This window comes from Phaseolus vulgaris, chromosome 2 (assembly GCF_000499845.2).
Source record: "Phaseolus vulgaris cultivar G19833 chromosome 2, P. vulgaris v2.0, whole genome shotgun sequence".
In the NCBI taxonomy this organism is placed as follows: Eukaryota; Viridiplantae; Streptophyta; class Magnoliopsida; order Fabales; family Fabaceae; genus Phaseolus; species Phaseolus vulgaris.
Genome location: NC_023758.2, coordinates 38,595,362 through 38,611,290, shown reverse-complemented (window position 1 = coordinate 38,611,290; position 15,929 = coordinate 38,595,362). Strand labels below are relative to the sequence as shown.

Here is a 15,929-nt window from a genome sequence, read left to right as displayed (position 1 = left end):
AGGCGGGTGTGTGTACCTGCAAGGCGCTCCGATGCCAAAGTCAGATATAGTTTTATGTTCATCAGATAAATTGAATCCTCTTACCTCTTGAGTTGAACCTCTATTTATAAGACTCTCTTATTGGGCTTAATAGTTACTTGGGTCTTTTCTTTTTGCACCTAACATTTTGAAAACACACACCTGTATATTTGGGCCCATCTTATGGACTTTGCTATAATCACTAATTTAATTTTACTTATTTACTTTTTATATTTAACCTTTCGATTGAGACTTTCGGTACAACCTTTCGGTAGAGACTTTCGACCTAGACAGTACAAGAACTTTTATCAACAAAATTTGAAGTGGTTGAGTATGAATTGCACGCTTCTTAAGTTGGTAAAATTGTGTTAAACAATATTTAATGATTTTAATATAGAGAAATTGGTCTATAAAAATAACATTCATTTAAATTTAATGATTTAATAAAACTGTTTAAAGGTGTTCAAATGAATTAACTTATAAAGCCATCAACTTATTTATCCCACTTATAAGCTATTTGTAGTAACAAAGAAGGGTTTGGTAAGTATTTCAGAAGTAACTTATTTTAGGAGCTTTTAACTTATAAGCTACTTATTTAATTTTCTTCCATCATTATTCCTTATATTTCATATATTTCTTTAGTATCTGTACTTTCTTTTTATTAATTTATTTATTTCAATTTTATAGAAACAATTAATTACTGCACTAATTTTTTGGATTTGTTGGGTTACTTTTTAATTTTTGTTACATGGCTCAAATTAGAAAAAGAGTTATTATAAATTCAAGTTACTAATGTTTCAATGAGGCGATATTAAATTATACACAATGGAAATAGTAAAACACAATTTTTTAATGTAACAATAGTTTAAATTAAAAGTAAATAAAATTTAAATGTATCAAAATAAATTATAATTAAATTTGATTACATCAAGTCATTGAAGAAGAATGACTTGTTCAAATTAGAAAAGCTATTTTAAAAATAAACAAAAATACTAAATATTTCAATAAAAGTTTAATTATTTTAAAATATTTAAAATCATACTTACATAGTTACATATTTTTGTTTAAAAAAAAATCATTTATATAATAATAAAACTTATATAATTGCATATATATTTTTTATATTATTTTACATCTATCAACTAGTTTATCAAATGCTTCGAGTAAAATAAACCAGTTATCAAACTTACTCCTTAGAAGTTACCTAGTATTGTCCAGCCAAATCCTTAAGAATAATTTGGTAGGAGAACACGTAAATTTATATATATATTTCATATATTTTTACGTATTTTTTTTAATACTTGTACTTAAAAATATTATTAAAATAAATTCTGTCAATATTGTTTTACACTAAGGCCCCGTTTGGATCCAGGGGTGGTACTGTTGTCGACGACGGAAGTCACAACACCACCCCGTTTGGATCCATGCATTGTTGCGGGTGAGGGTGGAAGGAAAGTGAAAGTTGAGTGAATTCTGCTTCTCCTCAAAGATGAAGAGAAAGTTGCACTGTAGAGTGGGAGTGCCAAGTCATCCACACGAACTTACAATATTGCCCTTGCTTTTGTGCTGGAATCAAGAAGAACAGTGGCCCTGCATGCATGCCACATGAAACCATGAGATTCCTGACTTGGCTCAGGAATCGTTTGACCGTGTGTGAAACCGTGAAAGGTGAGTGAATGCAGTGGGTGAGGTAGGTGGGTGTGGAATGAAGCTGGCTATATAACACGAAGCATGAAGGTGGTTCCTCCATTCACAGAAAAGCAAAGAAAGCGAGCCATCAGAGAGTGCAGTGTAGTGTGGTTGGAGAGATTCGTAAGCCATCATAGTTTGTGTTAGGGGCTGAGTTACGTATAGCTTGTTCATCTCACGTCCTGGGTTCATCTGTGGGTTCGTCTGAGGTGAGAGCGTGTCTTCGAATGGTGCATAATCGATTATGGCTGAATTAGAACTGGTTAGATAATCGATTATGGTGAAGATAATCGATTAAGCAAAGTTAGTAATCGATTATCTGTAAAAATTTCAAGCCATAATCGATTATCTAAAGTGTGGAAAAAGGGTCATAATCGATTATTTATTGCTATAATCGATTATGCTTGATTTTTGCCTACTAACTTAATCGATTATCCATGGATAATCAATTATCCTATGTGTATAACTGAATGGATACTCGATTATGTTCTAAATTTTTTGAAATTATGTGTTTCTTATTTTGTTTTATGTGGTTTTCAGGCACTGGTGTTCTTCATCCTATCAGTCATCCTATAGTGCTGTTCTTGCTTAGAAGTTGTATTTTTAATTGATATTTTAATAATAAATGTACAAAGTAATTATTTATTTAAAAATGAATTGTTTATAAAAAAGATTTACAAAATTTAATTTAGACAGAATGGAATTCAAAATTTTAAAAATATTTTTATAGAATTTTCATTTTTGTAGATTTAACATAGTTTATTAATGTTATAATTAAAAATATTATAAAAATGTTGTAGTAATTAAAAAAACAGTCAAAATTTTGAGTAGAAATATGATTTTGACTTAATTTTTTTTAATTTGTATTTCACATTAATTATTGGTGTTAGAATTAAATGTTATAAAAAAATGATATAGTAATTTAAAAAGTCAAAAAAACTTTACATAAGAAATATGAATTTTTAATAATAATTTTAGATAGTTATTAGTGTTTCAAAATTAAATTGTTTATAAGAAATAATATTTTATTTGTAAATAATACTTTTACTGAATACAATTAAAATTTGTTGATGTTTAGTTAATATTTTTTGAGATTGTACATAAATTATTTAGTTTGTTTATATTTATTTGTTGTTTGATTAAATTATGTTATTGAATGATATAGTACTTTTTATAAATTTTTTTATTAAAATTAATTAAAAGTACGTTTTAGGGTAATTGTATTGGTGTATTTTTACAGCGATACGGTAATAGCATTCAGTATGAATTCGGAAAGAAATTATGACGAGGCAGAGATGATACACTTCGAGGCAGAGATGATACACTTTGAGGAAACAGTTGAAATTTATGACGATCTTGTTGCGGGGAACATGAATTTAATTTCACAAATCGAAGAACAAATAAAAAAAAATAATGAAGGTGCATCAGTCATGATTCTTTGTATGATTGCTTTTGGATTGAAATTGTTACGCACGATGCCTACTATAAGCAACTGTATCAGTGAGTCTCAACCACAAAAAGAGCGTCGCAGACAAGAATTGATGGAGTACTTGGTTCACACTAAACAATCTCGTCACATTATTCGCATGAGACTGGAAGCTTTCATTAAATTATGTGAACGAATACGGGGAACTGGACTTGTTAAAGATGCATATCGATCAACCGTGGAAGAACAAATAACGAAATTTCTGCACATTATTGGGCATAATGTGAAGAATCGAAGTGTGTCATTCTTTTTCCATCGGTCTGGAGAAACAGTTTCCCGTCACTTTCATAATGTTTTGAGTGCAATTTTAAGGTTGGAGGGGGAATTCTTGATTCAACCAAATGGAACGGTTGTAGAACCACACATCCTTAACAACTGTCGATTTTTCCCCTACTTTAAGGTTTGTTGATAATAACATTACTTGAAATTATGTGTAATGTCTTCTTTAGTTTGTGTTTAATTAAAGTTATGAATTTTTGTTTACATTAGGATTGTTTAAGGGCCATAGATGGGAGTCATGTACGTGCTAAGGTTGCACGTGCTGATGCGCCTCGTTTTCGAGGGAGAAAAGATTGGCCAACCCAAAACATATTTGCAGCCTGTGACTTTGACATGAAGTTCACATATGTGTTAGCCGGTTGGGAAGGAACTGCCTCCGATTCAAGGATATTGAAAGATGCTTTGGGACGAGGCGATCCTTTGGTTATTCCAGAAGGTTAGTTATAGGGGATTGGGTGTGTAGAAGAATTAAAAGGTTGTAGTAGTATATACTAACCCAGCTTTCCACAATCTTTGTAGGAAAATACTATCTTGGTGATGCAGGTTTTATGCTACTTTTCATGCTACTCATTTACATAATCATATTGTTTTTAATGCAACTTTTTTACCATCTTATTACTTCGACAACATTGGTTAAGTGTCATTAATGTTTGCGTATCACAACACGTCGTCATCTAGTTGTAGTGTGCAAAAACGTGGTACTTTTACCCATGCTACTGGGAGCACAAGTGCCTTCATTGATCCTATGTGTGATTGTGGACAATTTGTTGTTTTGAGAATAGCGACAACACAAAAAAATGCTGTAAAAAATTTTTGGGGTTGTCCCAACTACCAAGGTAAAATTTATTCAATTAGGTTTCAAACAAACTTAAGAATGTTATTTTAAACTTATTCATTGTTTAATTTTATTGTTTTCTTCAAAACATATTAGAAGTGGCATGGGTCTAGGCTGTAATTTTTTCAAATGGTGCATTGAAGACGTTGCCGATGAAAAAGATGAAATTATTATCATACAACGAAATAAGATATGTCTTCTAGAAAACGTTTGAAGGTCTCCACAGGAAGGATTCAAATGTTATTACTGGGAATGTCTTCTCTTTTTCTAATTAACATTATTATGTTCTTCATGTAATGACTTTATATTATATATTTTGACACCTACTTAATATTCATGTTATATTCTAAATTTTTATTTTATTTTTAAAATATATTCATTTTGCTATTCATAATAACGAAAATTATTATTAAAATTAATTTTATATATATTTGTGTGTATATATATATATATATAACATAACATAATTTATAAAATCATTTATAATATTAAAATTATGTAAATAAATTAACTTAAATAAAAAATAATTCTTAATTAATAAAATGTTAAATAATATAATTGTACTTTAATTTTAAATTATAATTAACTAAAATATGAAATAGGATTAATCATTATTTATTCTTTTTTTATATACAAGGGTAAAATTGTAATCTCACAAACTTTACTATTCAAAATAATTTATAATATTCTTACAACTATCACATCACTCACAATTTTCAATAAACTTTCCTCAGACATCCACTCTAACATAGCTAATCCAAACAACCTCAACTTTCTTTATACTTTCTTCATACTTCTACTCCCACTCCTCCTCAACTTTCCACTCTCACACACCCTCTAATCCAAACACACCCTAACAGATGAATTTACATGTGGACAACTCATATTTATATTAAAATATTTTAAAATCACATGGATGTTATAATACTAATAATAATAATAATATAATTTTTTTACATAGAATAAACATTTCTAAAAACTCATTTAATTTTAATAGTTTATTTAATATAAGTATTATAAATTTTTTCTAATTCAATATATCTATTTTTTCTTTAAAACCCATTGAATTAATCACCGACTCATCTTACCTCATAAGATAACTGAAGCTCAAGTAAATAGAAAATAGGCATCTTAATCATGAAGCGGTATTGGAACGAGAAGAGCTAGCCGTCTGCTTGAAGGTTTGTTAAAATTGAGAGAGCCACATTCAATTGAGACCTAAGAAGATGATAGGATAAGGGTTCAGGAATCTGGATTCCACACAAAATTCATTTTTCGAGAAAAATTTATAAAAAGGGAAAAACATTGGACGTATATGTCAACTTCCTCATTCTTATTATCATCATTATCCCTTCATTTTATTTTCTGTTCATAAATTTATATTCTTTTTCTCCCCTCATTTGTTTTCAAATTTTCCACCCTCAACTTCAACACATACTTTTCTCCCTCTCTCGTCGTAACAGTAATACCCAAAAATGGAGGCAACTGCAGGAGCCAATCAGCGTATTGCAAGAATCGCTGCTCATCTTCACCCTTCAAATTTCCAGGTTTCTTCCTCTAATTCACTTCACTTTTTACGGTGAAACGTCTGGATCTGTGTTCCTTGCATGATAAATAAGCTTTAGCTTCCATTTTTTGAAACAAGTTTTTAATTTGTTGTGACAGGAAAGGGGTGATGTTATTCTCAAGAGAGATGAGTGCAGAGCAAAGGGTGGGGCACCTGGATTCAAAGTAGCAATTTTGGGGGCTGCTGGGGGAATTGGTCAATCCCTTTCTTTGTTGATGAAGATTAACCCATTGGTTTCAGTTCTTCATCTTTATGATGTTGTCAACACCCCCGGTGTCACAGCTGATATTAGCCACATGGACACTGGTGCTGTGGTAATTTCCTTCTCATTGAATTATTGATTGTCAATTAAATTGTAACACAAGACTGAGTTGTAGTTTTGGTGCTAATGCTTGAGGCTAGTTACAATTGTTTTCCCCTTTGGTATTGATGGAGATTTTTTTGAGGGGGATTTTCTTTTAAGGATCAAGGAATTGTTTTATTGACAAAAATTTTTAGATGGAACTTAACGATGTTTAGTTGCTATTTTTTCAAATAACGCGTGTTTTTTTTTTGGGATTTTAGGTTCGTGGCTTTCTGGGACAGCCACAACTCGAGAGTGCACTCAGTGGCATGGACTTGGTAATCATACCTGCTGGGGTGCCAAGGAAACCTGGGATGACAAGGGATGATTTATTTAAAATAAATGCTGGAATTGTGAGGACCCTTAGTGAAGGAATTGCCAAGTGCTGCCCCAATGCAATTGTCAACTTGATCAGTAATCCCGTGAATTCCACAGTTGCTATTGCTGCAGAGGTTTTCAAGAAAGCCGGTACATACGATCCAAAGCGACTACTGGGTGTTACAGCCCTTGACGTTGTGAGGGCAAATACTTTTGTGGTAAGCATTTCTTGCTGTTCTTATTCAAGCAGTCTATATAACTCATTTAAGTTTCCTTCATGCTGTGCTGTAGAAATAAAATATCTACGAGACTACAAGCTAAAAGTATAATCAAATTTGGAGTTAACTGTCAGATTAAATTAGTTTGTGTATATGGTTTTGAAAAGTATGAATGCATGCTGGTGTATGTCCGGCCATGTTTTTTTCTTGCAGGCAGAGGTACTTGGATTGGATCCAAGAGAGGTTGATGTTCCAGTGGTGGGAGGTCATGCTGGGGTCACAATTTTACCTCTTTTGTCACAGGTCTTGTAGAGAATAATCCCTTAGTTTAAAAAATATTATAAAATAGACAGGTCTTGAAACTTCTTTCAAACTTGGTCTAACAGGTTAAGCCTCCCAGTAGCTTCACTGCAGAAGAAGCCGAATACCTGACAAATCGCATTCAAAATGGTGGAACTGAAGTTGTGGAGGTACTGTTATTTGAATCTGTAGCCCCAACATGTAAATGGAGTAGAAGAGGGATAATTCATAAGATTCATTGCATATAATATCTTGATAATTTACAGTCATACAAATATGTGCTTGTTCCTTTGATCATTTAGTTGATGACAGATAGTGTCGATGTCAACTTTTATGCATCCTTCTTTTCAGTTACCATTACCAACATCTGCGTAATGCCAGATATTAACTGTTAAGTATCAGTAAAGGTTAGAGAAAAATATAATATGATGCTGCAACTATAAGTTGTTTAAGGTGCTATGAGCTTATGAAAATACAAGATCGGTGCAATTGCTCCAGCTTCCTTCATCATCACAGGAGAGTACACTTGACCTTATCAAATTTTTTTAGATGTTTAAACAAGGGAAGATACCCAAACAATGCATGCGATAATAAAAGGAGCAGCGTATAAACTTGACCATACGAATTTTGCTTTAGATGTTCAAACAAGTGAAAATACCCAAACAATGTGTTAGGATAGACCCAATAGCATGTCAAGCCAATCTCTATTAACACAATGTTTGACAATGAGAGGAGAACATACACTTGACTCGTTAAGATTTTCAAACAAGTAAATATACCCAAACGATGGTGCATACTATTATTAGAAAACAGAGAGTGAAAAGTCCTCTTTTGTATCATACAGAGCTGCATTTAAACAGGTATCAACAAACTAAAACTAACTGAAAAATAACAAACTTGTCAGCTGTAAAATACTAATAGCAATAGTTCAGCTGTAAAAGAATGGCAATAACAGTAGTTATTTTGTATCCTACCTAACACATTGCTGCCCGGAATAGATTATCTCTACTGCTCAACCATGTTTCTATATCCGTGACCTTAGATATTAAAGAAATCTAAAATAAATGTTGTTATTTGCTGGTCTATATTTGGCTGTGATGGAATGTTCATCATAATCTATTAACAATTATTATTCATGTTACAGGCAAAAGCTGGGGCTGGTTCGGCAACACTATCAATGGTTAATAGTTTATCAACTTTATCTTCATATTTCTACACATATATTATCAATCAAGTGTCAATTGTGTCGTAGAAGAAAAACAAGCAAAATTGAAATCTCACTCCTGATTGTGTAGGCATACGCAGCTGCCAAGTTTGCGGACTCATGCCTCCGTGGTTTAAAAGGAGAAGCTGGGGTGGTGGAGTGTGCTTTTGTTGATTCTCAGGTTTCATTTGTCCTTTTCCTTGCACGTGTTCTTCATCTTGTCTTTTAGATCTTGTTTAACACTATCATATGCCTTCGATAGGTTACAGAACTTCCCTTCTTTGCAACCAAGGTACGTCTCGGTCGTGCTGGAGCGGAAGAGGTATATCAACTAGGCCCCCTCAACCAGTATGAAAGGTATCATATTTTATGAATCTATTCCCTATTTTCTTGGATACAGTAGCAGTACAGAAAGTGAAACTTTTTCTGTGTAATGCTTTACAGGATTGGGTTGGAAAAAGCAAAGAAAGAGTTAGCAGAAAGCATCCAGAAGGGTATAGACTTCATCAGAAAATAAATGTGACCAGGAAAAACTAGTTTCTGTTTCTTTTAAATAAGGACCTTCTGTAATGCTTCCCATTGTTCATAGTAGAATTTTTTTTGTCTTAAAAATAGCATTTTAAATTTTCGGTGTCATCCCTTACTACTGAAAGATACTACAATATAGATCTTTTGTACTAATTCTAAATCTTATTTCCTTAATCCTTAAGATACTCATAACACATTTGAGTATTTGACAGGGCGTAACAAATGGTAATGGCTCTAACATGATGGTACCCGGTTGTGCAACAACCATAATTAGATTGTCTTTTTATTGGAACGTGGGAAGTTATAAGAAACTGTGAAATAATATATATATATATATATATATTTAATTTAAATTAATTTTATCCAATTTGATATAATTTTTTTAACACAATTAAAGTGTGAAATTGAACTACATCAAATTATTTTTCAAATGTTTAAACTATTTAAATTGTCAAAACTTTTAACCATTAATATTTATTTTAAAACATATTTTTATAAGTTACAATTCAATTTAATATAAGAGAGTTTATTTATCAGTAATTTTTTAAATAAAAATTAAAAGAAATAATTTAGTCATCTTTCAAAAATAAACAAGTTTTTTTAAAAAAATTCAATTTAAGTCATTACTAATTTAATTCAATTCAATATTTGTTTAATAATCCTACTTCTTCTGCTTAATGCTAATCTTAAAACAAGAATGTGTAAATCCCATTGGGAGTGTGTTTTAAATCAATTTCTTCTTTGGTTTATAATAGAATTTGTGGAGATGCTATAAAATAATAATAAAGTCCCTTAAATTTTGTAGGATAGGCTAATCTAAATGAGAAACAAAAATTATTTCTTTTAAATTTCATTACTAATTAGGGAAATTTTCGTTAAACAAAAAAGAATTGAAAATAAAAATTAAAACTGAAAAAAATAACAAATTTGGGAAAAATTCAATAAAAATAACATAATAACCTAATATTTATATAAAATCTGATCAATCAATCATAATTTTATTAACATCCAACTAAAAATGCCTTCATAATCACAAAAACGAAATAAGAAATGAACACAGAAGGATGAAGAAGCATATGAAATGAAATAGTAAATAAAAAATTAAAATTGGAATCTCCATATTAACCCAAACTTCAAGAAGGTACAAGGAAGGAAAATGAGAGAGAAGGAGAATAAAGAAGAGTGTTGCATATGTTTAGATTTAGATCTTGATATGAAATATAACTAACTTTTAATTATGTAACTAACTTTCCCTACTACTTTAGTCTTCTCAGATATCAATTTTCTAATCTGCTAAGCATTTTCCTTGGGTAAATGGAACAACTCAGCAGGCAGGCATTTTTCAGCTTTGATTTCAAAGTGATTCTCATGTTTGGGAATCTCAATTTCCTTACGTTTGTTAAGAAGAAGTCTGAGATGGTTAGACTTCGATACTATTGTTGCTATAGATTTTTTCAACGCATCTCTTTTTTTATATTGCTGGATCAGCTCATCCTTTTCTTTATCCAACTGGACTTTGACCATGTCATACTCCTTTTGAAGATTCTCAGTTTTCCTTTTGAAGATTCTCAATTTCCTTTTGAAGATTCTCAGTTTCCTTTTGCACTCATTCAGCATATCGTCTTTTTTATCCAGTCTTTCTATCAAAGACGTGTGCTCAGACTGCAAATTCATATTCATTTCTTGGTCAAAATCTGCTTCAGAGTTCTCCATTTGAGGTCAAAATCAATACTGCATTCGAAGAAAAACAAAATATATATGAATTATCCCTTCTAATCATCAACAATGAACAAAGAAAAAATCTTCCACATTATAGAATATAAAAACAAAATCGAAACAACATGAATAATAAATCTGGACTACAAAACCACTCCGTAACTAGTTATCACTGTTTTTCTCTTTATTTTCTATTTTTTTTATCAACAAATAATTAAATGAATTGCTACTTTAAGGGAAACATACCACCATTGTTATACCCCTAACCCAGTAGAGGTCCACACCATAAAACAAGCAATAAGAAAACCAGCAGAAACATCTATGAATATCACACCACACCAAAGACTTCTTAATACTTGTCCAACAGCTTGCTGCACTTGGTTGCCTTTTTCTAGAAGCATCAGCCAGCACCACTTCCCCCCAGCAGACACACATACACCAAACTAAGTTCCACCCATAGGCCAACACTCACATACGGTTAATAAAAAAAAAAAAAAAACCCTGCTTCTACCACACCAAACATCCCAGAATAATGACCCCTTATAGGATGCCTTGACAATCACCTCAGGAGTATTAACTTCTCCATTTGATGATCTCTTTATTTTCTATAGACATAAAACAATATCTTAAAACTTGAACTACGGCAAAAATCCAATTATTCCCTAAGTGTCAAAACTCTTCTTCAATCAAGATAGATATACTTTGAATATCAACCCTCTCCAAGAGCAAAATTGACGGGAGGTAATTCTGTTCCATAAAACCGTATCACCACCAAACCAATTGCAAGATTGCACTTCCTAGACTAGTGACCTTCTGATATACAAACCAACACGGTGTTTTGTAAAATATATAAGTATACAAACTTCTTCCAATTCTCTTCCTTCTACGTTAATTCCAGTATTTGTCCCACAAATAATTGTGGCTAGCCGAAATTACATAAATAAACCCTAACTCATGAATTATAAGGCATGTGTTAAGAAATCACACAATAACTCTGGATTTTAAAACATGAGTCAACAAAACAATAACTTGCCATTAATGTTTCATCACACATAACTATTGTATCTTAGCTTTTATTTACAAACCACCATCCAAACTCAAATTCCACAATAGGAATAAACTAGAGTTAATTTACACTAACAAAGCTATCACACACGAATGAAAACTCAAAGTGCTTAAAATTCAGTTTAAATAATCAATTGAAAAAATGAGGAATAAAGAAAATAAAGCAAGCAGTGATCATAAAGAATCATAAGAGAGTATAAATAATCAATTGAAAAAATGAGGAATAAAGAAAATGAAGCAAGCAGTGATCATAAAGAATCATAAGAGAGTATGAAGATGTGTATGGAGTTGAGTGAACATACCTAGCGAGTGAGAGATGGAAGAAAGAGAGAAGATTGGAGAGAGAAAAATAAGATGAAATAAGAAAAGTGAATGGATTTTGGTTTATAAGAAAAGAGACGGGGACTTCGTCTTCCTCTAACTCTAATAGAAACGAAGATCGAACTGAGAGAGGAATGGAGTGTTATATACTAAAGTTTTATAATTTGATTTGATTAATATTATTTAGTAGATATTGAGATTTAATTAAAGAGATTAATGTAATATTTGATGTAATATATAAATTCAATTTATCTCTAATATTTGGTCCGAAATGATAATTAATTTGTTAAATTTGGTAATGTGAAAATTTTAATTACTAGTTAAATTTAATATAATAAATAAATAAATTTTTACTCTAATTTGATAGATTATAATTATATTTTATTTAGTTCATAATATTACAAAGCTGCTGGTTTGATTCATAGTTGGGTATTGTGAAGTTTTATTGTGAAGACCAATTGATGTGCAGATTGCAGAGAGAGAATAACCATTTTTCTGGACTATCCTTTTATTTTAAAATGAGATTTTAAATATAATTTGTTACTACATAACATTTAAATATAAAAAATTATTTTAAAACTATATATATATATATATATTCTAACAAATCAATTAAAAAATAAAATAAAAATATTATACATATGTATATCAAATATTCCAACTAAAATATTTTTTATATTAATTATATTTCATGTGTTAGCAAATAATATAATGATATTTCATTTAAATTATTTATTTATTTAATTATATTATGTTTTCTAATTTAATAATTAAAATTTAGTTTCTTTACAAATATTATAAAATAAATTAAAATTAAAATTTAGTATCTAAAAACAATGCTTTAATGTTCGGATAGCATAATGTAATACCATTTTACTCAAATAACATAATATTTTCTTTCATCCTTTGCAAATTTAAATCAATGTAATGCCAAAATCCAATAACTTAATATCAAATCCATTTTTCTTCCTTTATTCACCGTATCCTAGGAAGGTTTGATAGATAATTTCTTTGATGATTATTAATCTCATAAACATATAATTATATTTAATATTCGTGTTCGAAAGTATTAGATGTGAAATTAAAATGTAATAAATAACTTGTTAATTATATAATAATCTTAGGTCAAAGAAAATATTTATTTTTTCTTAAGATTTTCCAACATTATAAGGTAGTATTAGTCATTAGGAAATTTCATTTAAGTTAGTTCAATAATCAGGTTCATATGTTTATTATCAATATTTGTAAAGTAATAAATGAGATATATTAATACTCATCCAATAAATATCATATATATATATATATATTTTGTTGATAAAAATAAATATATATATATATATATATATATATATATATTTTGATCTATCAAAATCATTATTCACAGTGATAATCATATAATAAAAAATAATTTAGACTAAAATATATTAAAATGAATTAAAAATAAAACCAGTTTTATTTATTCACATTTAATAACATGTTTGTGCCTTTGATTCAGCTTAGTTTAGAGATATAATGGCTTGTTTTGATGATAGAATTTTTGAGATAAAAAATGGAGAATGAGTATATAGCAATGAATTCGCAATTGTGTGACCTGGTGACCATTGATAAAGTGCAGTTGCACTTGACAGCTATATTTTAATGCTAGGCGATGCTGATAAACATGGTGTTTGTTTTGGTGATATGAACTTCATAAGATTGTGTGTTTGTTATTAGCAATGATTACGGTATTTATAATGTCTAAGTTGAATTATGTGATTGCTTATTTAAAGCTAACCTTTGCTTACATGTGCGAATAAACTACTTGAGCTCCTTTAAGTATTAATTAGTAACAATAACAAGATACTTTGATCAACATTTACTCGGTAAGTTCTTGTTCCCTTTCGTTTTTCATCTCCAATCTTAAATGTTGTTGAAATGGATTAATGCATATTAAAATTAGTCTATAGTAAGAATCTTATTTTAACTCTAAATATATTGATTAAGCACCAAAGGGAATTACTAACTCAAATTATGTAAACACACTAGTTAAGGTCATTTGTTATGTTAGTTTTCAGTCTATGTTGATAAGAAAATACTTAAGACGTGATTGCTCTCTCTGTCGAGCTCCCTTTCTTTTTCATGTTTTATGTATATAGCTAAGATCTTGTTTTTTCTTAGGTTGTTTCTTCCTGCACCTCTATACTTTCTTCTCTCACCTCCATAAATTTTTATATTTCCAAAAATGTCCCTCTCTAATATTCCAGATTACGTAATCTGAAAGTCATTTTTCAAATTTGTAATTAGCTTCCGGATTACAAAATCCGCAAGCCTTTTTTCATATGCATGGTAGTTTTGTTAATTTACACTAACAAGGCTATCACAAAATGAAGCAGACAGTGATCATAAAGAATCATAAAAGAGAGAGTATGAAGATGTGTATGGAGTTGAGTGAACATACCTATACCTAGCGAGTGACAGAGAGATGGAAGAAAGAGAGAAGATTGGAGAGAGAAAAGTAAAATGAAATAATAAAAGTGAATGAATTTTGGTTTAAAAGAGAAGAGACGCGGCTTCTTCTTCCTCTAACCCTAACAGAAACGAAGATCGAAAGATGCCTATGAGAGAAGAATGAAGTGTTATATGCTAAAGTTTTAGAATTTGATTTGATTAATATTATTTAGTAGATATTGAGATTTAATTAAAGAGATTAATGTAATATTTGATGTAATATATAAATTCAATTTATCTCTAATATTTGGTCCGAAATGATAATTAATTTGTTATATTTGGTAATGTGGAAATTTTAATTACTAGTTAACTTTAATATAATAAATAAATAAATTTTTACTCTAATTTGATAGATTATAATTATATTTGATTTAGTTCATAATATTACAAAGCTGCTAATTTGATTCATGGGTATTCATGGGTATTGTTAAGTTTTATTTATCTTAGTTATTAAACTATTGAATTTTTTTTTATAAAATAATAAAATTTATAATGTTAAATAAATGTAAAAGTTGAAGCATTATAAAAAGAACAAAGCAAAATTTAAGATAATCTTTTAGATTTAAAGTAGAGTTTAAATTTTATACACTATTATTGTAATGAATTAAAAATTGCTACTACAAAGCTGGATAAGAGTTCATCTAGTAAATTTGGAAATTCTTTAAACAATTAATAGATTAAATGCAAACATAAATTGTGTTCATCCTTATTCTTTTTCCAAAACTTGACAATATCTTTTAAGGTTAATATTATGTAAAATTAACTTCCCTCTAATTTTAATTTATTTATTTTTATTTCTCATTGAATCATTATTATGTATAACTAGTGGGAACACTCTCGCGCATATATATCCGCATTTTTTATTTTTGTTTTTAATGTATATTTGTAGTTTATTTTTATTACTATGGATCAAATATTTTATTTCTATCATTATTGTGTTTTTTTTTCTATTAATGTTATTATTATTATTATGTATCAACATTTTTTATTTCTACGGATTTATCTATTCATCAAATCTAGAGTAGTTTGATTTTTCAATATGTATGATCTTTGACCATAAATAATGATATTTCTTTAGAGTTTGACTACTTGATTGATTTTTAATACATAATATACAATTTATTTTTAACATTTTTTTAATTCTATTTCAAATTTTTTAATGTCTTTTTTTGAATGAAATGATGAATGCAACAGTCTATTTTAAGTGATTTACTTTGGTTAATTAACAGTAGAATTGATTATTAAAAGAGTATAGAAAGATAAAGAAGATTAAGAGTGTATCTTTGAGAATTAATGCTCAACTTTCAATAAAAAAATATTTTTTAAATAAAAACTTCCACATATGATATGATTCCATTTATACCTATTTGAATATTTTTTACTTTTTATCAAATGCAACAACAATTTTACTTTGTAAATGAAACTATTCAAATAAACCTAAATTAATGTGGTTTTTATATTGGATGTTACTTGAAACGTTTTAGAATGAAACTTTCTTTTTAAACTTTGAAATTATTAAGAATTATTGATCTATTAAAATATTCTTATCACATAT

General features: G+C 29.2%; 2 protein-coding genes across 2 annotated transcripts; both read left to right on the top strand.

Annotated features, from left to right (window-relative positions):
- The first annotated feature begins 3,182 nt into the window (after positions 1-3,182).
- Positions 3,183-4,119, top strand: LOC137809471 (uncharacterized). The gene is made up of 3 exons (XM_068610580.1): positions 3,183-3,593; positions 3,683-3,908; positions 3,992-4,119. The coding sequence occupies exons 1-3, from the start codon at positions 3,183-3,185 to the stop codon at positions 4,117-4,119; spliced, it is 765 nt and encodes a 254-aa protein (XP_068466681.1).
- Positions 4,120-5,376: 1,257 nt separating this feature from the next.
- Positions 5,377-8,938, top strand: LOC137811926 (malate dehydrogenase, glyoxysomal). The gene is made up of 10 exons (XM_068613786.1): positions 5,377-5,488; positions 5,771-5,854; positions 5,973-6,188; positions 6,439-6,753; positions 6,967-7,056; positions 7,140-7,223; positions 8,198-8,233; positions 8,349-8,438; positions 8,520-8,614; positions 8,702-8,938. The coding sequence occupies exons 2-10, from the start codon at positions 5,783-5,785 to the stop codon at positions 8,772-8,774; spliced, it is 1,071 nt and encodes a 356-aa protein (XP_068469887.1). The 5' UTR covers positions 5,377-5,488; positions 5,771-5,782; the 3' UTR covers positions 8,775-8,938.
- The last annotated feature ends 6,991 nt before the right edge of the window (positions 8,939-15,929 follow it).